Raw genomic sequence first — 26,338 nt, 5'->3', positions numbered from 1 at the left:
AAGTATTCTTTTGCGGTTTATGTATCAAAGTTGTCAAACAATTTCGTAGTCTTGGATCTTAATTCCAGACAACGATTATGAGCGAGCAAAATCCCCATTATTTGTTGTGCTTGCTCCTATGGTTTGTGCAGGGAAAAAGAAAATGAGAAAAGATTCTTCTGGTAATATGCACATTGATAAGAAATAATAAGTGAATGGCAAATGTTACTCTTACCCTTGTTTTCCCTTCATAGTTATGTATTGTAGTAAGCAATATAACATCAATACTAGTAGAAATGGTGATGGGTTGGCGGTGGGAAGGTATAAGCTCATTTAAAATGGGACTAAAAATGGGGTAGGTTTATCCACTTCCTCCATTTCTTCCTCTCACAAGACCATGGGTCATTACAGAGTTCCTCTTCTTGGAGGAAGTGAAGATACAACATGACAACTTGAAGGTATTTTCTACAGTTGCAAATTCAACCACTGAATACACTGATCCAAACTAAAAACCCATATGTGTATCTTTTTTCCCCCAGGGAACAAGGATGGAAGGTTATGCAGATCCTTCTACAGCTGCTCAGGACGCAATGGTAAATATAGTCAGATATCCCCCTCCCAAAAATTAAAAAGACCAAATATAAATGTTGAAAAGTGATTTAACTCTTTTGCCTTTTTTTTTTTTTCTTTTTTTGGTATGTTAGATTCTATGGGAAGCATGTCAGCAGAAAACAGGCGAACACAAAAACATGCTGCAAATGATTCTCTGCAACAAGAGTTACCAGCAGTTGTGGATGGGTAATCCAGCAGTTCAGCTGTTTAAACAGATTAGGGGAAAGGAAAAATCTCACTTTTCAATAAAACCATGGTTTACACACCAAGCAGCTCAGTGTGCAGCAGGGTATTAGCCTGAAACCTAAGTGTGAACTGTTGGAGTTCTCAAACTCCCACTGATACTAATGGGATTTTGGAAGTAATGTAAAATTTTGGAACTTTGCCCGACGACTACGGACATCTGTAGATAGGACAGATATCAGGATGCCCAGTAACATAGAGAAGAATGCATGACCAAAGAAAAACATAGGCTATGCCTGCACTGAGTTTACACACAACACAATGAGGCAGATTTTTCTTAATTATGTTCTTCATAAGTAACTCTCTGTCATGAGGGAAAACACCTTGGGAGAAGCACTTGGCATATTTTCAACAAATGTTTGTAGTGAAAACACATTGCTGTGTTGTAGCTTTTCCCTGGAAGTTTAAAAGAAGTTTTTGATGGGAGCACTTCACGGTCCACATCTGCTCTCTCATAACAAACATACACACAGAAACAGAAACATAATGGGACATCTTTATTTAAAATAAGTAATCAGACATAATTACAGATGGCAAGAAACTTATGTGAGATCATCCAGATCTTCCACTGTAGAAAAGAAACCTGTTGTATCTGCCTGATGGCAAAATGTCTTTTGCTCTGCAGTGGAAAAATAGTCTGTTTAACGCTATGTAGCCAGCTGTATTTCTTATGTCAACTTCTAACACTAGCTTAGAACTACATTGCTATCATGGATCAACAACTTCATTCTTCTATCATGACTTCTGTAAGGCTGGTGATGATAGGATTAACATAACGTAACACACGTGCTTATGATCTGCTCTCTTTCTGCAACAGTGATTTGAGGGCTCTGCATGTAATACAGTCCTCCATAAGTTTTGTAGTAAACAGTGAGTTGAATATTTTCCCCCTTTCCTAAGGGAGAAAGCAAGCCCTGTATATTTGCGTGTGTAAGTCTGGATACATGCATTATGCCCATTTTAGCAACCTGAGCAAGGAGGTTGTCTTAAGGACATTCTTACATTCTTACAAGTTTCATACCCAGAGGTTGCTAGATAGAGAATTTATTAAAGCTCCCAGTGAAACAGAGGTTTCGGCATGCATTCATTGTATACTGGAGAACCCAGAGACAGAATGTTCTGGACGGCAGATTTCAGGCTGTTCACTTAGATTGCCTCCATCCCCGGCGGTGTTCAAGGCCAGGTTGGACAGAGCCTTGGGGAACGTGGTTTAGCGCGAGGTGTCCCTGCCCATGGCAGGGGGGTTGGAACTAGATGATCTTAAGGTCCTTTCCAACCCTAACCATTCTATGCTTCTATATAAGCCTAATGAAACACTGAGAAAAAATGGGGAAAAAAAATAACTCAATAGTTATAGTACTGGGGGTAAGAAGGAAAAACAAAGGCAAGTTGATCATTACTAATGAACTAGAATCAAGCAAGATTTTTTTTCCCCCCAAGTTTTCCAGGAGTTCCAAAATATCTCTGGACAAGACATAGTAGATGCCATTAATGAATGTTATGATGGATACTTTCAAGAATTACTGGTTGCAATAGGTAAAGTAAAAATATTATTTTACACTAGCAGTAATCTCTTGAAGAATATCTAGTATGGTATCTCTGATGCACCAAGTATATTCTTTTTCTGATCTTTTTATCCACTTTGCTCTCCTATACTGTGTAGCTAAACTTCCAAAGGCCATTAGAAAATAATATCTGAAATACTTTTCCATGTTTGTGTAAATCTAAGAATGTATATATGCAGCACTAGCTTCAGACTGAGCAGAACTGGTATCTGTTCTTTATTCGATTACAAATTCTGTGTGATCAATGATAACTGCATAACCGACTGATTCTGCACATTAAATGATTGGCAAAGTTTTCAGGACTTCAGTGGTATATAAACAAGTTCCAAGCTTTATGTGCCTTTGTTTTCCATTCATAGAATAATGATAATAATATCTCTACAAAGATGTCATGTGAGCGTATTCACTGATATTTAGTAAGTCCCTTGATGCAACAGCAATGGGTACCCACCCAAAATAAATACCAGAGTTTTAAAATTACAAATGTAGTTGTACTTGTGAAGACAGGTAAATGATTTTAAGCTGAGTGATGGACAACACTACCCAGCTTTATACTGATCATTATTAATGAACTAAAGCAAGATTTTTTTCCCCCAAGTTTTCCAGGAATTACAAAATATCTCTGGACGAGACATCATAGATGCCCAATGCAAACAGAAATTGTTTTATAATAATCTTATGTTTACCTGTTGCAACTTTTCTCTCCTAGTTCTCTGTGTTCGCGACAAGCCTTCCTACTTTGCTTACAGGCTTTACAATGCAATTCATGTAAGTAGTCTTTCTTCTTCACATACCACACAAATTAGCTTCCTTATCTTTATGTTTGGTTGATTATTCTTAAAAAAGTACTTACAAATCAGATCGTTCAATCTTTAAGGTGTGATTGTGTGTTTTAAAACTACTGGTGCATACATAGATTTCAAACCAGTAGTGCCTAAGCAACAGTTAGGATGCAATAGTAACAGTAAAAGGTTAAATATTTAGATTCCTTAAAAAAGTATGTCTGGTAACTTTGGCCTCTTTTTTTTTGTTGTTACTTGAAAGCCTTTCTTTTCTATGGATTATATCTCCCCCTGCTGTGCAGAACTCAATGTGCACTTTTCTTACTATGCAATTTTTGTCTCTAGAGTTTTCAAAAGTATCACTAAAAATCAAATCATAAATTAATGTCACATAAACAAAATTGGTTGTACTTTCTTGTGGGACTCAATGTATATATGCAGGTTCTTTTTGTGTGTAAGTATTAACATACTAAAACAAATGAGTGAGAAGAAGAAATGTGGGTAAATGCAAAGAAACACCTACAAATTCTTCCTACTAAAGGTCACTGAAGACATTTTCCTTTTTTTTTCATTCACTAGTGAAAATAATGAGGCATTATGTTATGTAAAACTAAAGCATACTCTTTGAAGGCTAACCTTTTAAGTGTGTAGTATATAATGGTTTATAAGACAGATTTAAAGTAGCCATCGAGCACGTATGAAATTCTCTATATGCAGCCTTTTATCACATCTCATTATTGGTTGAGGTTTTTTTTGAGAACAAGATCTCAGTGTCAATGGCTAGCCGATAAAACTACGATTTAGCTTTAAACAATCCAAACTGTTCATTAGTAGCCCGACCCCTAATTCTGTTCTTACGACTTTGATTGCCACTAGATGTCCCTATTCTCCACAATTACAGTAGGAAAATTTATTTGGACAAAGTTACTATAAAACATAGCTGAATACAAGCCATGTAAATTTTACATCAATGGTTTAAAATCTCTGAATTCACATTTGGCAGCAGTTGTTGTGAGATAGATTGCTGGCTTCAGTACAGTTTGAATGGACTGGACGACGACAGTCACAACAGCTACCTACAAACTGAGTACCTAAGACTACTGACGGCAGTTTATCAGGTGTTTCTTTTCAAAAGTTTCGGTTCATGGTTAGAACACTGAGATGTGGTGAATCTCTGTTATCCAGTAACATGAATTCTATTATTTGAGCATGTGAAAACTCTGTAGGATAAAACCTTTGAATGCTTAGACTTTTAAAATCTTGGACCTCTTTATGGATAGCCTAATTAATTGGCTTATCTATTAGCTATTAACACAAGCATATACAGATAGGCAAACACATATTGTCCAACTGCTAAGTATCCTCTCATCTTCTCTTTTTAGGATTTTGGGTTTCACAACAAAACAGTTATAAGGATTCTCATTGCCAGGAGTGAGATTGACCTGATGACCATACGACAGCGATACAAAGAGAGATACGGGAAATCACTCTTTCATGACATTAAAGTAAGTTTTTACACACTTTTGCGTATATTCAGACATGGTACCACACAGACTGTGCCAAGCCCTGCCACAAAAATACAGAGGGTTAATCTCCCTTCAATCACTTGGTTTACAAAAAAAAGGAATTAAAAAAAAAGCAATGTGTAAAAACAATAGTGTATCTTTTCAGAGCCCAAGGCTGACTTCAGTCAGGGAGCAGTGAATTTTCAACTCTCATTCTGTGTGATTTTGTCCCTCCCCTATAGCAAGAGGAGGATATAAACAGGGCAGGACAGTGTATGGTGAGGAGTAGTTTGCATTAATAGTTTCTACGCTATTTGGTACGACCTTCTTTCACACTGTCTGGAAAAGTTGGGCTGATACCACTTTCACGCAAAACTGAGATAAAAATTTGAGTTTAGCCTTGTGCTTATGTAGTCTCAATCTTCAGAAGAATTATTCCTCTTAAGACACCACCTTTTTTATGTTGCTCTAATCCAACTGTAAGCATCAGTAACGGCAAGAAATTGCTCAAGATTTTTTGGTACTGAACTTGAGAAGCATTAAACAGATTTGCTCCAACATTTCAGTGGCAGAATGCCTTTAAGTGGCCAAGCAAAGCCCAAGGTATGTGAAATTACAAACATCTTAGCATAGAATCCTTAGGAAAACAGTGCAATATTTTACAAAACCTCACATCATCAGTCTAGTCCTTGTCACACACCAAGAGAAGGAAAATTAAGAAAACATACAATCACAGAAATGTTTTTTTTTTCTTGCAGCATTTTGCTTCAGGGCATTATGAGAGTGCTTTACTTGCTATCTGTGCTGGTGATGCTGAAGATTACTAAAGAAGATGAACTTTCAAGGCTGTATAAATCTATTCTAAATAGAAATTGAAGCTATACACAATACACTAACTGTAAGAGATGCCTATTCTGTTTCTAAAAAATGAGAACAGAGTAGTTCTGATTTTTTTTAAACAGATAAATCACTGCTAAGCATTTGCTAATATTAAATTTTTCTTGAGATAGGAAAAAATGTTGGCAGGAACAAGATTATAATCTCTAGTTCTAATTAAAAGTTCTGTTTCTATGATTAGTGGAAATTAATGAAGCAAGTAGTAAAATAACTGCAAGTAAGCATATGTTTATTGTTTAGTCTCAAGACATCCCAAACATTACATGACCATAGCCTCTGGAAAAACCTACTCACTTTCACACTGGAAAGAAGAAAAACTTTGTTTTATTTACTTCAAGCAGCACGATTTCTTCCTTTAAGTAATTTCTTTGTTTTCTTTCACACTTCTTTTACCTCATATTTTATGCTCTTCAATATTATTGAGTTACTATCAAACTAAGAATCTACCCCAGTCTATTGAGAGCGCTTTTGTATCCACATACTTAATAACATTTCCTTCTTCCCATTTGAAACTAAAGAAAATACTGGAATCAAGTATGCCAAACCATCATTTAGTTAGCGCCACGCACTGGAAACCCCTGGAAGCAGCAGCATTATATAGCTTTGAGAGAAGTTCCAGAAGATTAAACCTTGAAATTTCATTTGCATTTCTCTCATTTTAATCGTTAACTGAGTACCAACCTCCAGAGCACTGAGGTATTCCTGGGATGCCCCAGATGGTGTAATTCAGGAGCTGACTAGTAGTAGGTACCACCACACCTCCAAATGAGACTGTTCAGTGTGGAGAAGAGGAGGCTCCAGGGAAAGCTTGTTGTGGCCTTTCAATAAATAAAGGGCATTATAAGAAAGATTGAGAGCGCCTTCTTACCAAGACCTGTAGTGACACGACAAGGGTCAGTGGTTTTAAACTCAAGGAGGCAAGATTTAGATTGGACGTAAGGAAGAAATTGTTTATAATGAGGGTGCTGAGACACTGAAATAGGTTTCCCAGTAGTGGAAGATGTGGATGCTTCATATCTGAAGTGTTCAAGGTCTGATGGGTCTTTGAGAAACCTTATCTAATGAAAGATGTGCCTGCCCACACCTGGGGAGTTACAACTAGGTGATATTTAAAGGTTCCTTCCAACCCATACCATTCGATGAGTCCATAAGTCTATTCCAATGTCTCAGCATTAACAAAACCCTAAGCTTAAATTACATTATGACTTTGCAGCGGTAGTCAGAGATAGTTAACATGAGCCGTACCTCAGCACTGTGCAGTTATTGGCTCTGGCTCTCCACACTCGGACGCGTCCCGACCGCCACCGCCGTGTTGGCGCCGCACTTCCCACAGAGCGGAGGCCGAGCCCGCCCCACAGCGCGCAGGGCGGGAACCCCGCGGCGTGCTCGGCACAACATGGCGGCAGTCACGGCCCCGCCCCGCACGCGGCGTGGAGCGCAGCCCTCACACGCCGGGCGGGGGGCGGCTCCCAGCCCCAGCGCGCCCCGCCCCTCCCGGGCCAGCGGTCACACACGGGCAGCCCCGCGCCACGCCCCCATGGTGCCGCCGCACGGCCCCGGCTGCTCTGACTGGGCAGCGGCGGTGTCAATCTCGCCTTTCCCCCAATCGCGAACGCGCCTCTGCTTGCCCCTGCCCCCGCGGCCGGGTTCCACTTCCTGGGAAGTTGGCGGTTGGGAGCAGCGGGTGAAGTTGGGTGCTTGAGGGGTGTTCGGCCCCCTCGCCGGGGCCCGCCGCCTCCCGGCGGTGCCGCTCGCTGCCGCCACGCTGGAGGCGGCGGGGCGGCGCGACGAGCCGGGAGCAGCCTGCGAGCCGGGCGCAGCCTGCGAGCCGGGCGCCGGGCAGCGGGGCGAGCCGAGAGCGCCTGGTCGGGCCGCCTGCGAGCCAGGGCAGCAGGAGTGGCGGCCCCGTTCTCGGCCGCCCACCTACTTGTTGCAGATGGAGGCCAGCCTGACGTGCGCCGTGTGCCTGTCGCTCTTCGAGGAGCCGGTGACGCTGCCGCTCTGCTCGCACAACTTCTGCCGGGACTGCGTGCTGGAGTGCCTGGCCTCGGCCGAGGCCGCCCGCCTGCAGCAGCAACGGGGCCAGGGGCAGTCCCGCCACTCCCGGGGGGGTTCGGGCGACGTGGCCGGCGCCCGGGTGTCGTGCCCGCTGTGCAGGAAGCTCTGCCCGCTGCCCCGGGGCGGCGCCGCCGCGCTGCCCGTCAACACCACCCTGGCCGAGTTGGTCAGGCTCTACCGGTCCGGCACGGCCGGGACCGCCAAGGCCGAAGAGACAGAGCAGGGGCCGGGGTCTCCGCTGTCCCTGCAGGCCCTCGGGGGAACCTGCCAGAAGCATCCGGGCCGGCTGGTGCAGCTCTACTGCCGGATGTGCCGCCAGGCGGGGTGCGGGCTATGCGTCTCTAAGGAGCACCAAGGCATCTTCCACTCCGTCAACCTCATAGACGCTGTGTACCAGGAAGAAAAAGTAAGTGCGGCGCTTCCCCTCCGCGCCAGGGCTCGGGCTGGGAGGTCGGGCTGTCCTACAGGGAATCCATCCTTGGCCGGGATGCTTTCACTCAGAAATGCAGGGAAAAATGCTGTGTAGTGGGCAGGCGGGAGGCAGCGAGGGATTACGCCTCTTTGAACCAGGAGGTCGGATTTGTTTGTGGAGTACCGGGGTGTGCTGTCAGACCTCATCCACCACATACAGGGGACCAGGCGATTTTACAGTACCAACAGATCTGAACGCAACTTAAAAAGCATCTGAAAAGATGGGGGGTGGGGGAGTGAAGGGGGAAGTGTTTTGTTTTAATATATAGACTTGCACTCTTTGCTGAAAAAACACACCGATGCTAAGAGTTTATTGCATGTCCAGATCCAGTTTTTCCAAGTTCAAAACAAAAGCCCCACCCACAGATACTTTGTTTATAGGCTCTCTGAGCTGGCGTAGGTAATTTGGGTTACAGATAATTACATGTTTAGAAATAGGTGGGTTAGGTAAGTAATAATAAATGTAAAATCAAAACGCACTCCTCTTTGCATGAAGAAAGCAGCTGCCTGGCCTAATGTTTGATTGGCTGATTGTAGTGACAGTGGTTGTGATTTTTGTCAAAATTGGGTAGAATGAACTTTTCGTGCCCTATGCAAATGGGGTGCAGAGTGGCGTGGCACGCATCAGTTCTGCTGTGCAGTAATGGAAACTGCTGCATGAAGAGTATAGGTGTAAAGGTTTAAATACATTACTGACTATTCTTTAAGCTAAGAGTTGCTTTTGCACTGATTTCCCTCCTGCCCCTCCCATCACCAATTGCACTTCACTCTAGAAATCCATGGAAAATAGTCTTTGCACTAGACTTCCTACCTAAATCTTAGTGACACTCTAGTGAGGTAAAGGAAGAAAAAACAGTGATAATCTTAGTTCAAAACCAAACAATAACTGGGTTATGGACAGCTTTCTATTTTATCAGTGTGAAGCATAAAAAACTGTGAATATCGTGTAGTTGCTTGTCAAACTGGAATAACAGTGTTAGAACTTACATTGAGATAGTTGCATGTCTGAGGGGAGTTGCATGTCTGTGGGAAACGAAGGCTGAGGGAACCAGTGTTTTAGCTATAAAGTAACCCTGTAGCAAGTCTAGCAATATGCATTGTAGATGAGCCTAAAAACATTACTCAGAGAAATAGCCAAAGAAAGTTTGTGTGCTGAACCAGGAAAGCACTAAATGCTATTAAGGGATGTTTTGAATCACAGGCTTTCTTTAATGTGTTGTACGGTGCATCCTGTGATGTGATTGTAGATAACCACTGAAATGTATTCACTTTATGGAGTGGATAAAGCCATGATCAGTGTTTCAATTGTCTTGCAGTTAACCTTCTTCAGCAGTCTGAAAAAAATGAGAACGGTAAATGAGAAGCTGACGAATGAAATTTCAAATCAACTGAATGATATGGATGTGAGTTACAGATGTTGGATATTATATATATGTAGATATATGTGTGTGGTTTTGTTTCTCTTCTCATGATAGGTTAATCACAACATGGAGCATACTCGTGCTTCTTGTGGCGTAAATGTGCTATGAGCTTCCTTAGGGAAGTGACTCTTAGTGACTCCTCCTCCTAACTGGGGAAGTGTCTAAAGACATTGCTACTGTATTTTCATCTGGTTTCATGTTCTGGTGCTTCTAGGTGGCGCTGAACAATGATGCAGACATGATTGCACTGGAATTTGGAGAAATCTTCAAAACTCTGGAAATGAAGAAACAGCAATTGCTAGAAGATGTTGAAAATCAGAGAAGTAAAAAAGAAAAAGAATTTGCGATCTGGAAGAAAATGAAGGAAACTCACAAGAAGACCATTGAGAATTTTTTGAAGGATTGTGAAAAGCTTGTCCACGAGTGTGATCCTCAGCGTTTCCTAGAGGTGATGGCCTTTTTCTTATTTAATATCAGTTGTATAATGGACCTCAAACAGAGCCTGCTGTATTGTAGGTTATGATTATGAAAATTACTGGATCAGGAAAAACAAATTCAGCAAACAAAAAATACAGACCAAAATTATTTAACACTTCATATTTTTTTGTAATAACAGCGCTTTTCATTTTAGAGAAGTTTGAAATACTTTCTTGGTAGCTTATCACTGATCTTTAGTGAGTTCAGTGGACATTTAGATTCTTCACTGAAAACTACTTAAATCGACTGTATAGCTGCTGCTGTAACACTTGCTATATTTTCACCAGCTGTGAAAGTAAGCTGGGTAGGGAGTCATTTTCTAGTCCTGCCTCCAAAGTTCTCACATTTATTTGCTTTTTTATATTTATTTTGAAATGCTTTCTGTATTAAGCACTTCCATTGCATCTTTGAACTTCTAAGACGCTAAAAATGCTGTTTGGGGAAAGATTGGAGGCAGAATTGGTAACTTGCTAGTGCTGCACAGCAGAGTACCATGTTGGGATACCCAAGCTAAGGCTGTTAACACTTTTTTAAAAACCTGTGAACTTTGCACCAAGGTGTGCGATGGAGATACGAGCCTATTCAAGGCTACCTCAGGTACCTCTGACATACGCTGTACTACATAGTATGTGCACTTCTGTATACAAGACCCTGAAAGTCTCCCTCATAGCGTTTCAGGGAATTGAAGAAAAAACCATTATTTCTGATGAACACAAGACACAAGCTTAATCTTCACTATTACCTGAGCTAGCATAGACCTTTTCATAATGTTTATGTCAAACACTGGCTGCAGTTGTACGGAGTTTAAGCAGATGGTAGATATGGGGCAAAATACTTGAATAACTACTGAATTTTGTGTTCAGTTTCAAGGCTTGTGCTTTCTTAAGAAACCACAGCATATTGCTGGTTTCTGCAGTGAGTCTATTTGCTGCTTTCAGATAAATGAGAAGCTAAGAAAATACTTAGTTTGCCCAAGTTTCTGGTAACAACTTATTGAGGAAAATTTCACTTTTAAGTAAAAGCGACTTCCACTTTTGGAAGGAATATTCTGACTCCAATGATTAGTACACGTTACAGTTATCACCTTCCACCTATCCCCCATAGCAGCACACAACTCATTTCAGTGAGGTGGGGTTTTGTTGTTTTAAGACTCAGTACAGTGAGATCATCAGGTTTTTAGAGGGAAGCAGCTAGTCTATAATCCAGTCGGTTTTTTACTTTTCATTACCCATTCTTTGGGAAGTGTCATTTGACTACAGCGCAGTGCACTCCATACTGCCATTATCTGGCTGATTTAAAACTAAAAGACAACTGTTTTTAATGTTGGTGTAATAGCACCATGAGAGCAGGTAGCAGAGGCTTCCTTCACCAAAATATACATGTAGTCTTTCATTTGAATGTTTACAAATACCCGAATATCCAAACTGAATGAGAACCATACGGGTCATGATTCATTATTTGAATAGCTTCATTTGGCTCTGAAGTAGCGCTTTTTGTCTTTAACACAAAATGTTACAAGGTACATCATTCACCCAGACAGGCTTTTATTTTTACATTTGGATGCTCTCTTTTTTCCTCTTTGAATGTTAGCAGGTTTAATTTCCTATAGTTCTGTGAAATGAAAATAGGAGTTCAGTCTCTGAAGTATTTTGATAAAGCAATAATCTTCTTTTGAGAGCTCGAGGAAAATTAATTCATATCTTACAAATTCTTGTTTTATTTATAGGTGGCCTGTGGCTTGAATGCAAGGTATATATATTTTTTCATGCTTTGTTAGTTTTAACATTAACAACTAAGAAAATAGTTACTTTGGATATGGTCAGATATAGTGACTTAAAATGAAAGTAATATTTAGTAATTAAGACATTAGAATGCTTTCAGATTTTTGGATGCTCAGTATTCCAAAGTTTAGGAAATTTGTCAAGAATTTATTGATGTGCTATCTGGGATTAGAGATAATCTTTTGAACTGCATCCTGCAAAACACTGAGTCTAGGAATTCGTTATACACAGTGACTGAATGTTTTTAGATATCTTATTTAAATTCAGGAACACTGAAGCAAGCCTGGAGATTTAACCAAAATCTTTAAGAGCATGTGTGGAGATCCTGCAGTGTCTTCATTTTTGTGTTTGCAGTGCAAACATGCTGTATATTTCTTCCTAAAGATTCTTAATTACATTTCTTATCACTTTTTAAGCAGAATTTAAGAAAGAATGTTGGAAAAGGAGTTCTTTAAAATACGTTGTGGTTCAGACTAACATTAGCAATGCCCTCTGAAGAAAGAGTATAATTTAGATTTGGGTATAGTACGCTAAGAAAAGCGGGTGGAGGGAGTGTTAGTCTTTTTGCTTAGCTACAGGCACTACTTCTTGCAACTTCCATTGTGTATGAAACCTAATTCAAGTGAATTGTCAGATAGTAAGTTTTAAGAAAAAAGATCTAGGAAACTGGACACTTTATTGAAGACTTTCTCTGATTTCTTCTCCCTCTTTGTGATTTCTTTTCAAAATATTTCTTTTATTAGGCAGCTGTAATTTAGTTGTTGGCATGTGAACCTTAAGAAAGTGTTTAAAAAAGTTTTGTGTTGTTTTTTCTTTCTTTCCTTTTCCAGAATGAAAACTCAGCTTGACCTGATGAATATAGCATCCAGCTATGAAAAAACACCAGACTGTACTCAAAAGAAGATGGATATCAAACCTGTGCTTAGTAAAATCTTGGCTTTGAAGTTAATGCCTGTTGACAAAGGCACTGATAAAGGTAGGGAAGAAGGACCTAATACAGGACAAGATTTGAGAAGTCATGATAGGAACCTGCAACTTGTGGAGCCAATTGCTAATCAACCATCTGCATGGCAAAAGCATGCAAGTGGTAAAAAAGCATCTGAGCAAATTAATGGGCGATAAATTCATCCAGGGCCATTAAATGCGTTCTATGAATACGCTTTGTCTAGAAAGTCCCTAGGGTATATTTTTGGAACCTGGGGAAAGTATCGTAATTATCCTGTATAACCAGTATGACCCCTGTCAGGAACGTGTTGCTGAACTGATGGGCATTTGTTGTAGTGTAATTGAATGTTAACTATGCTCTGATTAAACGCTTTTACCTCATAGGAGAAAACGATAGGTTTTGTATAAGGGCAGGCATCTCTAGACATTTAGAAAACCTTACGCAGGCCTCTGGCTTTATATCACAAGTTTGACAAGTACTGAGGTCTCATTTCAGGCAATATACTTTTAATACTTCTTAATTGGAATCTATGTTTAGATGCACAGGAGCTTTTCGGTATTTTCTATACTTAATATGCTCTCCATCAGTATTCTTCTGTTCTTTCTACTAGATCTACCTTCTGGGGGAAATGAGGACCCAACAAAAAATACTCTCTTTAAAAATAGCATCAAGCAATGGCAGGACCAGAAGAACAGACCCAGCATGTTTCTTGTAAGTTATTGACTATGGGGCTACGACACTGTACTAATTTGTCAGAGCCTTGGGCAACACTGTCTAGGGTGAGGCATCCCTGCCCATGGCAGGAGAGGTTGGAACTAGATGATCTTAAGGTCCTTTCCAACCCTAACCATTCTATGATTCTGTGAGTTCTAATATCTGCTGCAAAATACTTTTCAGCCTGTAGCAGGACAGGAGGAAGCACTGGCAGATGGCAGCAGGATTTGTACTCGCCTAATGTCGATTTCGGAAATGTCTACGTTTCAAAACATGAGTCATGAGGTACGACTGAACATCTGTTTTAAGTATGGCTAAGTTACTATTTGTTATGACACAACTTTCTAAATAAGTTTGTCTAGTCTTTTTCAGTTTGTAGAAGGAGGAAGTCATCTGCCTGTGTTCTGTTTTCTGGAGAGAATAGAATTCATTCTTCTATTACTGCCTAAATTCCTAATAATTTGACATGAAAATGAATCCAGTTTTTTTCTTGGTTTGTTTCCAATGATCTAGTTGTACAACTGGGTTTTTTTCACTTAGCAGTTCCATGTGGGTGGCTGAGTGAATTTTGGTCTGTACAGTGATTCTAGTTACAGTTGATGAAGCATGGCTGGCAGCGCATCACATGATGCATGTTCCAAGAACACTAGTGGCAGGTGATTAAATGAGAAAGTTGCTTTCGTCCTTTAAAGACGGAATTATTTTTCTTTTGCATCTCTTTTTTTTTTCTGTGCTCCTTGAGAATGCCATCTATTTAGTTATCGTATCTAGGGGAAAAAAACCCACAGACCCGCACCCCAAAAAACCCCACCACAAAACCACCAAAAAACCGCCAACCACCACAAACCCAAAACACCACTGTTGTGGTTTAAGCCCAGCCGGTAACTCAGAACCATGCAGCCGCTCGCTCACACACACCACCACGTCCCACCCCCCCAAATTTGTTTCAGGTGGTTATTTTTCATGGCAATTTGAGAATGTGTCACTTACTTAATGTCTAAGGTGGTATTTTTTAGCTATTTCATGTTTTGGTGGTGACTTTAAATACAGTTTTCTGTAGTCTCCTGTTTCAAAACTACTCTCCTCGTGGTTCCATGTGCATCTTGTTCAGTTGTTTTTAAAGAAGGTTTTCCCTTCGTGACTCATGTTCTGTTGCCTTCCAGCAGCAATGGAAATATACATCATAGATGCTATAGAAATATGAAAACTTCAGTCTTACGTGAGTTTGATAACCTCTGAATCCACAAATGCCCTTTTACTTAATGGGATTCTTTGCTGTAATTGTAGGAGTTACGTTACAAATTCTATATGGAACATCAGAAGCTCACCAGTGAGTTCAAGACACAAACTCTATCTGGAAATAAAAAGTATAAATTTGGAACTGCTGGGGCTTTGAAGGCTAGGTCCTCAGGAACTCCTTTTGCATCTTCACCTCCCAAAGCAAATAGCCCAGATAAAGTGAAAATGGGAATCCTGCAAAGAGCAGATGGCTTTGAGAAAACCTTTTCTGGAGCCAGTCATCACAGCATCCCATCCACAAACATGAACTCTTCTGAAACAAATGGTGACTTAAAATTATTTCCTGAGAGAAGTTCCCAGGAAGCAGCCACTCCAGCCTTAGAAAACTCTAAAGACTTAGGGCCTAAAGAAAAATTGCCAATGCAGGAATCAACCGTTACTGTTTCCAAAGAAATAGACACAAACTCTAGCACTTCATTGGGCTTAAACCCAGCAGCATCAGCAGCTGTTACTGTTTCAAATTCAGAATGTCTAGATGTTTCTGCAGAGGGACCTTCTGCTTCACCTTTTACTTTCGGTGCGTGTAACAACTCAGTATCCACATTTACTAAAGATGCAGGTATGTTTTCCTTTAAAAAGAAAGACACAAAATATGTTTTCCCTCAGTTTTACCTAGAAAAATGTGATCATGCGGATAAAACCAACAACCAGGATGAAAGCAAATTTAAAAAACATGGTCCTGTAGCCAGACCCACAGTTTCTGATGCTTCAACTAGTCCTGATTTAGGCACAGCAGAAAGTGGGAAGCCAGGTTTTTCATTTCCCTTTGGCAATTCAGTAAAAGGTGGTTCTGCAGCATCAGGAGTCAGCAATTCGTTTAAGGTTTTACCATTATCCCCATTTTTTAGCCAATCTGAGAAGCCATCTGACAAAAATACATCATCTCACGTGAGAGAAAAAACACCTTCTGCAAAGGAAACTGCAGGATATGGAACACAGAAACCATCTGTCTCAGGGGAACAAAAAGCCAACAGCTCAGAGTCCACGGCTATAGCTTGTAGTACTTCAGAGACCAACACTGCAGCTGGGGTGAATGTCACCAAGTCTCCCATCCTGCCCGCTAATTTTGTATTTTCATTCAAAAATACCTGTTACCCATTGCCCTCACCAGTGTTTTCATTTGGAAACACTCTCAGAAATACCTCTGATTCGCTGATTTCCTCCGTGTTTCTGCCTGGAAATGGTACTGAAAAAGCGGAAAAAGAGAAGATGAAATCTGACAAAACACCTCTGAATCTAGGGAAGCCTGTATCTCCAGAGTGTGCGGAGCCTGCTTCTAGACAGAGTCAACCAAATTGTGAAGGTTCACTCCTTCCTATGAACTCATCTAAGAAAACTGAAAGTGCAGGGACACTTCCTGATGGTAGTAATTCTTGTAGTCAGACTTTGTTTTCAGTCATCCTTCCTGTTAAATATGAGAATGCATCTTCCACTCAACTTCCTACAGCAACAAAACCAGAAACAAAGGTAAAAGAGGAAGAAAGTGAAACTGTTGCTGAAAACAACTGTTCCTGTCCTAGAAGGGAAGACGAGCCTGAATCTGTACCATGTCAGAATGCAGCTTGTTCTGGTCTTGGCGCATGCAATGATCCATCTTCAGGAGGTTCTGTGTTCATGGTAAACAAGGCAGGAGGAATGCCAAGTGACAGCGATTCTGACACAGAACAGCTAAGTCAAACATCTGTCTCTACTGATGCCAGCGGTGAATCAGAGCATTTTTCTGTTTCTGAAGACAAAATATCTAGTAGAATAAAATCTGAGAAATGAAGAGAGAGTGAAATGGAAAATAGCTATACTTAAATAGGCTGAAATTAAATAAATATTCCTTAACACATTAAGAAGTGGGGAATACCTGTCATTTGACAGTTGTTATTAAAGACTCAAGTCTGGCCATATGTGCTGTATCTTTAGGAAGGCAGACCTTCTGATAAGCGCCACCTGGGTGGGTGTGTGTGGGGTGGGGGGGATGGGGATGAGGACAGGGGTGTCCCAGGCAATGGGTTCAATGCAGTCTCAATGATGAGGAGCAGGATATTGATGTTTCAGTACAGCAGCACATGCACTAGGGTTACATTAGTAAGAGAGCACAGACAATACCATTCACGTCACCGGGAGGGAGGGAAGGAGGAAAGCCACGGGGAGAATAAAGGATTTTGAAGAGCATTACTGAAAATTGGTTTGCATATGTCCCTTTAGCTGCGGGTTTGGGGTTTTTTTTCCAACGCTGTATTTAATATATATTGAAGGTCTAGCTCCTAGTGACATCTCAACAATTTCTCTTATGCTTTTGAAATTGAAGCACCACATCAGTGGTCTTGTTACATTGCAGAAGGGTGTCAGATACACTTTGGAAACGCTGCCTTTATGAAAAGTAACTGTCACAAGTAATTTTCACTTGCTTTCAGCAACGGTTTGGGAGTCAGAGGACAAGATCTTAACTTGCTGTTTTCGTAAAAGTGTTAGGAGAATGTAGCTTTTAAAGCACAAAAATCTCCTTTTAAAATCTGTGTAATGGTAGGGGAAAAAAGGAAAATGGCATTTCTCACTGTACTAATGATCCAGAACTCATTGAATTTTTAGTCTTTGAAATATGATGTGAAGTGAGGGCAAAAATACCATCTTAATATTTAATATCCCTTCAGAGTTTTTCACTCTCAACTGGAAGTTATCTTTGTAACTTCATAAGAGAAATATTACTGAAGTTTAAATCTCTGTAAGGCTTACCAATATACTTACTATGACAGAATACTTAGAAATACTATTCTTGGTTTAGGAAATGTGGCCTCATTTTAATTTGATTTGCATCAAGTTCTTTACCTCAGTTTTTCTGTGGCAGTGCATTCCTCTATTAAAAGTGCTGAAATATGATTTCTAGAATTTATAAAACTTACTAATCTTCCTTTTTCTTCTGCATTCTTGTAAGGAAGGTGCTGAAAACTCTGTTAGTTTTATTGTTCTTTATGTTCATCTCTTAAGTCTTACTGTATGTCAATTTTTCTGCTAAGAGTTGCTCTGCTTTCGTCTCTGTAGTTCTTATGTTCTGCACATGTAGGAGAGAAGTGTTGAAAAGGTGTTGCGTTAAATCACTGGAAGACAAAGGCTGAGCATGATAATGGCAGTGTCATGGGTGGAGGTTGAAGTCAAAGGAACAATTTTAGAGAGACAGATAAGGCACCCATAAAACTTGTTGCCAGAAGGTTGTAGAAAATGGTTGTTCTCTGATACAGTGACAAAAAAAAAATCCTAAGGAGTAAGGGTTATTCAGAAACCCTATGGAGTTTCTTAACATCTTGTCCATTCCTATTAGTAGTGTTTCATGAGAGTCTGATAAAGTTAATCTTTAAAGCAGATACTTCGTCTCTTAGTGAAAAGACACTGTTACATAAAGCAAATAGACTACGATAGGCTGGTTTGGAGAGCAGTTGGTATTTGCTGGTATGTGGGTTCGGTACAGTCTTAGGGCTGCTTTTCAAACATGGCAAGTTGTTGTCTAAGTAAGTGCCTTATAGCTCAGCATTCAGGTTTTCCAGGGCATGTAAATGGTAAGTAGGATGTTTCATTCACTATGGGTCACAGTAATTACAGTCCACCCAGGTAACAGATGAGTAGAATTACCGATTTTCTGATATTTTCACAAGTTGATTCCTTGGTCATTGTGACTTAATCACTTGGTCATCTTTCACTATTGAGTCCTTACTAAAAGCTGTAACAGGAGTAAGGTGCTTTCTATATACATCATTGAAATGGAAATGTTCTGTTACTAATGCTTTAAGAGACATTACAATCTTCTGCATATAAAATTAGTACAGTGTGACAGATCTAGTAAGTTTGATTTTCATCCAGGATTTCATGCTTACTGGTCAAATAACGGAGAACACAGTAGGACCAATTTCCAACTTTATTCCTTGGTCAGTTAATTGTGTCTTATATAAAAAGATTACTCCATTTATTTTTGGAAACATGAACATGGAAAGGTAAAGTAAAGCCAGTTTTACCTTGAGGTAGTTGAGGAAGAGTTGTGGAAGATGTATCTGTATATGGCATGACTTGCCAGACAGTAAAGAATAATTTGAGTAAATTTTATTTTCCAGGCAGAGTTAGATCGGTCTTTTTCTCCCACTATGATCCATTTCTGTCATCATTTTGTTTCACACGTTAAGAAACTGGAAGAAGTTTAAGTCAGTTGATGGTAGCTCAGCTGCGCTACCTGACTACATACAGATTTCCCCCCTCCCCCCAGTATCTCCTAGTACCATCTTGCATGTAGTTTAATGCTGCCTAAAGAGATTTCAGGTTACAGACTTCATCAGTGATCATTTGAACACCAGAGGTAATTTGAAGAAATGGGATTCTGAATTGTCCTTAATGCACATTTTACTCATCATCAACAGAGAATAACTTGCATCACTGTCTTGGTCATCACTATAAATTTGTGTGTGGCAATGAGGCTTGTTGTCAAAGCCTAATTCTCCAAAGCTACGTGAACATTAGTATGTATGTAATATATTATCAGACTACAAGTAGACTAAAATGTCGTGTTCAACTGAAGAGTTTTCAGTAATAATAAGAAAATACTGTTGAAAACTGTTCTTCCCAGCAAAACCCAAGAGAATAGTTAGGAAATATATTTCACTAAACTCAATAATTTGTATTGCAAGGGACTTTTTGACAAGTATGCTAGAAGTGTCCTGGGTCTTTTTGACTCTTAAGGATAGACTGGGTTAAAAATGAAGCAATTCTAGCTATGGTTGGAACATTTTATTAATCAAAGTACATTGTACTGATATAAAACTCTTTATACTTAAATTTTTGTAGACTAAAACTGCAGATCAGTTTAAAAGCTTTTATAACAATTCATGAAGGTACTACTTCAGAACTTCATAGAAACCTTGGAATATAATTAAAACAATCCATTTGATTATAATTGCCAAAGTAATTGCTGAACATCCTTCACAAATGTGCTGAAAGTTTCCAGTGCTGTCCCACCGAGAGGCTAATCTCACCAGCTGCCAGAACTGTGACATTTGTTCAGCTTGTTTCTGAGAGCTACCTTAACATATATACCACTGCATAGGGAAAAAAGTGCCATTACCTTGTTTGTTAACCTATGAGAAACAATTATTTAGTTTATTTAAAATGTCAATTTATAAAGGTTAATGTTCTGAAGTAAACTTTGTATTACTAATATCGGCTATTACTAAAACTTGATTATGAAACATATTTGATGATTCAGACCTAGTCACTTCCTAACTTAAAAGGCAGCTGAACTGTGTGGTAGGACTATTATGTACTGCTGCTTCTCCCTCTCCCTCACCCTTTTTTCTTCAGGTAATACACTGCAGTTTCTCTTCATAGATTTTGCCCAGTTGTTGAAATGCCAGTAGAACATTGTCATTTGGATCATCACACAGTTCACTCAGTGATGTTCTGGGGTTTAAAAAAAGAACATTGTTTCACTTTAAATTGCTTTAAAGAGGAAATATCTATTGTATAGTATAAACCATGAGTTTATCATACCCCATAGACTTAATGATGAGTGAAAACTCCTTGAGTGCATAGTAAGCATCTCCTTCATTTAACCTAAAGAAAGAAAACGCAAAATTAGGATGGATATGCACGTACTGTTTCACCTTTAATAAACCCTGCCATGTACGTTGGGTAAGAATGCAGAGAGAATATGCCATGGCCTCAGACACTGACATACTAGTTGCTTAGTATTGTATTGAAAATAATGGAATCACAGAATGGTTTGGGCTGGAAGGGACCTTAATGATCATCCAGTTCCAACCCCTTTGCCATGGGAGGAACCTTCCACTAGGTCAGCTTGATAGAATCAAGAATGTGATTCTACAATGTGTATTTCCTCACCTCTTCCTAATGTGGCATTAGTGCCAAACTCTGCTACTATAACCACAACAGTGCATGGAATGTGCACTGTAATCATTCTTAGAATCTGCTTTGACGAGTTTACAAAATAGGCAGATAATATATGCTCCCAACAGCACCCTCAGGGAGCAGAGTGAAGTGGTATTTCATAATATAAGTTACTGGCTACGAGCATGAAGGCAAAATAAAGATAGTTGACAGAGTAGTTGGGAGAGGGAGCTTGTGGTTGAGCTTTTTTGAGCTGAGGTTGAAGAATAAAACAGGTATGTGAATGGCTTCATTAAGAACAGCAAGCTAGAAGTTTTAGAAAGAGGGGGATTTAATGAACAAGGTTACAGAAGGCTAGCGAGAGTCAAAAGTAGAAAGGATTCTCCTGCATCCCTTATGCTCTAGATTTTCCCTAACTGAAGTTTTTGATTTCTTTCACATTCTTTTGCCTGTATCTTTTAACACCGAATTCCTCCTTTAGTCTGTTTCTGTCTTCATTATTTGACCAAGTTTTTGACATCTCTCTGCTACTATGTTACCACCTTCTAAACTACTGCATTGAGCCTCCTCATTTTAGGGACTTTCCGGATCTCTTTCATAGTGAAAAAACCTTGATTAAGTAAAACTTCCAAAGAGCCTGTCAAAATAACCTGCATCACTGAAGTCAAGACTTCCCATTTACGGTACTGTTTTGAATACCAGGCTAATACTTTACAGCCATTGCCATTGGACTTCCATGTAATATATGTTTTATTCTCATTAACATAGTCAACCAGTCTAGATTTAACAGCTATTCCATCCCTAAGTTGTGGAGGAAGATGTCTTTAAAAGCAAAAAAATGTACTTGTGTACCCTATTGTAAACAATACTGCCACTTCACCGTATTAAAAATGGTAGTACATACCAGTTATCAGTTGTCAGTGCAATCAAGGATCCATGCTTATAGAAGTCCAGTGCATATGCATTGAGTGGCTGCCTCCTTCCTTGGTTATCATACTTGTTCAAATAAAGAAGGGGGCAGTTTGTGACATTAACTCCAAGGGAACGTAAGACAGCCTGAAAAACAACAACGTTTCTGTTGAATAGCTACTGTGGTTTTGTTTATGTGTCTAATTTTGTCAAACCTACACCTTCCCACAGCTGGGAAGTTCCACACTAATAATGCTGGACCACTCCAAAAATCTGTGCAAGAACGTAGGCTGTGAACACAGGGAGAGTTTGTCAGTAAAGTGACGTGCACTGCCCATGCAGCTCTGAGTCATTCCAAGTTATCTGGAGTTTTACTGGGCTGCTGGATTTCTCATGAGCTTTAGATGACGATGTTTCCATGTGTAGATAATGTGCTTAGATTCTCTCAGTGAAGCTTGGAATATATTAATCAACCTTAAGCATGCAACATTTTAAGGGTCAAGGCAAATTTCAGATCCCCAGTGGTAGGAACTTCATTTTTTCTATAACAGAATTATGAGTTGTGATAATTCCCCAATGCTACAAAGCCCATATAAACGACCACAGGAAAATGCAAGCTGACAATAAACATGTTGATATAGTATTAAAGTACTTTACTTGTCTTGGAGTTGAAAGGAAGAGGCCTTGCAAGAAAGCCCACTACCGATTTTTTTCCTACATGCATCTGTTTGTGTTTTTGCACTGTGATAATGTGCTACTACTCAGTGCTGATTTTGAGACCTTTCAGCTACTTTCTCCTAAAGAGTGACACTTGAGCATGAGGTCATCATAGTACAGAGAGGCAAGAAGACTGTAATAAAGAATGATTTTTATTGAACTGTAATAAAATTCTGCCCCCATGAAAAAATAACTTACTTTATTAATGCTCTCCCCAAGAAATAGATCGTTATCAACCATTCCAGATACACAGGCAAAAGGTGAGATGGCAAATACGCTTTTGGTGGTGTCCATCAAATAAGATGCTAGTTCAGAGCCATGCCAATTCTTGGGTGTAAAATCTAGACAGAAAGTTTCAAATACAATATAAGCTATGCAGACTTAAGCTCCCTTTCAGCAATCAATTCTAAAAGCCAGAAGTTTTTAGTCAGTAGATAATGACAGGAAATAGAGTTAATCTTCTAAACTTAAACCCTTCTTGATAGATGTTTATATCTTTTGTTCATAAGAATGCCTACTCGATTACAGAATATAAGAAAGGACTTTCTAATGGTGAGAATAATTGTGCCTTAATCCCCGCCTTGTAGCTTAAGCTTTTCTCCTTGACTCATCTGTAGCCAAAATTGCTAACAGCATAAAGTTGTGCCAAAACCAAAGGGAATGTTAGTGCTAGAAGACTTATTTTATCTTCATCTTTTATTCTGTCCTACATTGAAGAAAAACAGGTTTTTCAACCTGTACACACATATCTTAAGAGCTGGACATCTAATATTTTTTTATTGCTAGCCTCTGGACTCCCAGCCAACATTTTTCCTGAAGTGTAGAGCTCTAAAGAATGAATATTCTAACTGAGGCCCTGTTAGAACTTAAGTATGTGAAGCTTGTCACATATTTTGCTCTGCTTTATGCAACCCATTATGGATTTCTGGTTTTGCCATCTATGGCGTTTCTGTTGGTTTATGGTCAGCCTAAAACTTCAGCCACTGTCTAGAGAAGACCTGTCTAATTACTTCTAAATATAATTGTACTTTTGATTTTCCTTTCCTAAACAGAAACTTATTCTTTCCAACTTATTAATGATACCTTCAATTCTTATGCTGCAACCTCTTCTGCTGTGTATTATAACTATGCTGTAGTTACACTTGTTGTAATGAAATGAGAATGAAACCATATTACATCTCCATTTAAACCAGAAACTTTAACATTCATGTTAGAATTTCCTATTCAAGAATAAGGAAATTCAATTTCCATAGCTCACACCCTGGGTAAAAGTAGCATTAGTAACACTAACATATATAAAGGAATATATATCCTGAACATGCTAGGCAGCCCATGCTTTGCTTCTCTCATCTGGAATTCCATTATTCTGTGATTTACAGCTCTTCATTTCCTACGTTTTTCAGGTTACATATCAAGGTGTGGGGTCCCTCCATTGTTAAAATAAGCAAACTTAAACTCAATATGAAAAAATGGGATTTCAGTATAGTGTTACTAATGTTATACCATGATGCAGCACTTTCCAGTGGTCAGTACTAGAAATGGATAACTGCTATTTACCATCTCAAGCCGTATCGTCGTATTCAGTCTTGTTTTGCATTCACCTTGTCTGTTTATCTCCCCCAGTGCCTCACCTTTGTATTAAATTGACATCCACTTTACTACAAAGCTTTCTATGACCCACTTATCACCATACTTGAAACTCAAAGTAGATGGTAAGGTATGGTAGCTTGTAAGGCGATTTGGGCTGTTTCTTTTTTTTCCCCTATCGCTCCCATTTGTACAGAGCAGAGAATTAAAAAAAAAAAAAAAAAAAAATCAATGTACCAGTGAAGGAAAAAGGAAGATGAATAAATACAGTTATCTGCTATAAATAAAGTGCTTCCTTACTTTTTTGAAGGCTTGTCATTTTCAGAGGAGCTAGGCAATGGGGTAGTGGTGTAATACATTGCTTTTGTAGCTCTCTTCCAGAAATTAAGATGAGATTATGTAGTAGGTGATATTTTTCACCCAATGGCAATCCATACTGCATGGTAATCTTATAGTTATGCCTCTTCATATTGCTTTGGTTATTGAACATCTTTTATTGGCATAAGTAACTTAACTGAATTAACAAATGGTGCAATGTTCGTCTTTAGTTGTTCCTTCAACCTTAAGGCTGCTCAGATGTTGAAAATCTAACCTTTGTAAGACTCTGAATTCAAGTAGCAGAGGCATTTGAGGATCTGCAAATGTGTTGATGATTACATAAAAAGGCTTTTATTCAATAATATATTTTTTCCTTTTATAAACAAGTCAATTTGATTTTTATTTCCCCTACAAAATAAAAGTATAGCAACTAAAATTAAACTTTTCCTGTATAAAGCTTCTACTGTGTACAATCATCTATAATGCTTGTAAAACAAAAGTGAAATAGAAATTGTATCTCTTTATTAGCCTGTCTGAAATCGCCATTCTTTTTCTTTACAAAATAAGAATTAGCCTAAATTTCCTAATACGATCAATTTCACAAATTATGGATATGCTCTGATTGTTCACTTCCTACCTGTCTTTGACAGTGGAAGTCTGTATTCTTGTTCCATATCTGCCAGCTTGGTAGTTGTCAGAAGAAAATGAGCAAAATTTTCCTCTGCTTTGGTGTTGTACTCATTTACAGCCTCTGCAAAGTCTGCTGGCAGATCTTCTAGAAAGACCTGAAATAACATGCCATTTGTTGCTTAATTCAGGTTATTTCTCCAAAAGCGTCAGTTCTATATTGGTGCATATAGAACGTATTAGTACACACATAGCATATTGGTAGAAAGAAGGAAAGAGTACAGCTCCAAGCTTTACCCAGCTTGTCAGGCTTCCTGACCATCTAGAATTAATAGATGCTAAAGACAAACACAAATTTCATGCAGAAAAAGGCACGGAAGACAAGCATCAAGTATAAAATTCCTAGTTTTTTACTCACACAGTACTTGACAAACTGCTTTATTAAAGGTGTTTCAGCTCCCTAAAAAGGGATTTTTGAAGGACCTGCCTTTCCCAGTTCTTGTTTTGCATATCTTGGTGTTCAACAGGTTCCCTACCAACATGACAGACATGGCTGCCATTGCCACAGCAGGCCTGTTATTCCCTCCTACATAACTAGCCCCTTCTCATAAATAAATAACATTTTTCATCTCAGAATGCTTGCTGGAAACTGGCCACATAAACATCTTCACCCAGAAGTTTCCCTGGTTTCAGCTGTAGCTTTGCCCTGCAAAAATTTTAAGGCTTTGCCTAGAAGAGCCAACAGGAGCACATTACAAACGTTTCACTTGCTGCCTGTACCCATGGAGAGTTCACTTTGTGCATAACTATCGTTAATGCTGATCCTACTAATACTGTCCCATTTCTGGAAAAAGCCCTAAGCCTAGTGTCATGTGCCACAGAGCATGCTGGTGTCCTTTTGGGTCTCACAAAGCTACAGGCTCCTTAGACAGACGCAAAAGTGACAAAATTCTAACTGAGTGAAGAGAAGTCATAAATTGCCATTTGGGAAAGAGGTACTTGAGTTGTACTGTATAAAGAAACACTGTGTCATTTATACTTTTACATTTTGCAGTATCATGACAGTAACTGTATAATCATCTGTCATCACTGAAACATACTTGAATAAACTGGTACTTTTCATTTAACTTGGTGCTCACTGTTACTTTTGTGGTTAAATGAAGGCTTCTTTATCCAGTAAGTACATTCTTCGTTATGCTAGCTACTTGTATTGCATGAGGTGTCAAGGTGTTGGCAGAGGGGTGGGGACAGACACAGTCCATGGCTGCCCACTGTGATAAGAGGCCAAGGGCTGCCCCATAATGGACACAGCCGGATCCAAGGCCCCAACACAGGGCAAAGCTGAGCCCACCAGGCACAGGTGCAGCACCTCTGGGAAAGCTTTGTTAAGAAAGGGTAAAACTGTCCAACAGGCAAAGTGAGAAGCAGTAGTGCCAACACCAAGATCAGAGAAGCAGGGGGAGGAGGTGCTGCAGGTGATGAAGCAGAGATTCCCCTGCAGCGTGCAGAAGAGACCACGGTGGGGCAGAGATTTCCCTGCAGCCATCTCAGTGGAG

General features: G+C 39.6%; 4 protein-coding genes across 5 annotated transcripts in view; 2 read left to right on the top strand and 2 right to left on the bottom strand.

Annotated features, from left to right (window-relative positions):
• The window catches only part of ANXA10 (annexin A10), a 63,013-nt gene extending 57,484 nt beyond the window's left edge, over positions 1 to 5,529 (top strand). The window contains exons 8-13 of the mRNA XM_030491360.1: positions 519 to 572; positions 684 to 777; positions 2,275 to 2,370; positions 3,109 to 3,167; positions 4,564 to 4,686; positions 5,445 to 5,529. Coding sequence (XP_030347220.1) covers positions 519 to 572; positions 684 to 777; positions 2,275 to 2,370; positions 3,109 to 3,167; positions 4,564 to 4,686; positions 5,445 to 5,513 — 495 coding nt within the window. The 3' untranslated portion in view covers positions 5,514 to 5,529. The remainder of the gene's footprint in view (positions 1 to 518; positions 573 to 683; positions 778 to 2,274; positions 2,371 to 3,108; positions 3,168 to 4,563; positions 4,687 to 5,444) is intronic.
• Positions 1 to 6,982, bottom strand: part of SPOCK3 (SPARC (osteonectin), cwcv and kazal like domains proteoglycan 3) — a 469,987-nt gene extending 463,005 nt beyond the window's left edge. For both annotated transcript variants that reach the window (XM_030492175.1, XM_030492178.1), the window contains exon 1: positions 6,829 to 6,982. The gene's annotated coding sequence lies outside the window, so the exon portion shown is untranslated. The remainder of the gene's footprint in view (positions 1 to 6,828) is intronic.
• Positions 6,983 to 7,231: 249 nt separating this feature from the next.
• LOC115610416 lies at positions 7,232 to 16,588 on the top strand. Its single transcript, XM_030491919.1, has 8 exons — positions 7,232 to 8,047; positions 9,429 to 9,515; positions 9,748 to 9,981; positions 11,737 to 11,759; positions 12,622 to 12,767; positions 13,348 to 13,448; positions 13,635 to 13,736; positions 14,739 to 16,588. Exons 1-8 carry the CDS (start codon positions 7,520 to 7,522, stop codon positions 16,515 to 16,517), a joined length of 3,000 nt encoding a protein of 999 aa, XP_030347779.1. The 5' UTR covers positions 7,232 to 7,519; the 3' UTR covers positions 16,518 to 16,588.
• A 2,041-nt stretch (positions 16,589 to 18,629) lies between these two features.
• DDX60 (DExD/H-box helicase 60) overlaps positions 18,630 to 26,338 on the bottom strand; it is a 43,603-nt gene continuing 35,894 nt past the window's right edge. Inside the window, 5 exon segments of the mRNA XM_030491918.1 lie at positions 18,630 to 20,177; positions 20,268 to 20,330; positions 21,529 to 21,680; positions 22,449 to 22,591; positions 24,793 to 24,940. Coding sequence (XP_030347778.1) covers positions 20,075 to 20,177; positions 20,268 to 20,330; positions 21,529 to 21,680; positions 22,449 to 22,591; positions 24,793 to 24,940 — 609 coding nt within the window. The 3' untranslated portion in view covers positions 18,630 to 20,074.

This window comes from Strigops habroptila, chromosome 7 (genome assembly GCF_004027225.2).
Source record: "Strigops habroptila isolate Jane chromosome 7, bStrHab1.2.pri, whole genome shotgun sequence".
NCBI classification, from domain to species: Eukaryota; Metazoa; Chordata; class Aves; order Psittaciformes; family Psittacidae; genus Strigops; species Strigops habroptila.
This window is presented reverse-complemented; position numbering and strand designations above follow the sequence as displayed.

Coding starts and splice junctions, on each gene's coding strand:
- LOC115610416 (XM_030491919.1), top strand. CDS start 7,520: ATGGAGGCCAGCCTGACGTGCGCCGTGTGCCTGTCGCTCTTCGAGGAG. Junction 9,982..11,736: donor ATCCTCAGCGTTTCCTAGAG/GTGATGGCCTTT, acceptor TTTTATTTATAG/GTGGCCTGTGGCTTGAATGC. Junction 12,768..13,347: donor TGACAAAGGCACTGATAAAG/GTAGGGAAGAAG, acceptor TCTTTCTACTAG/ATCTACCTTCTGGGGGAAAT.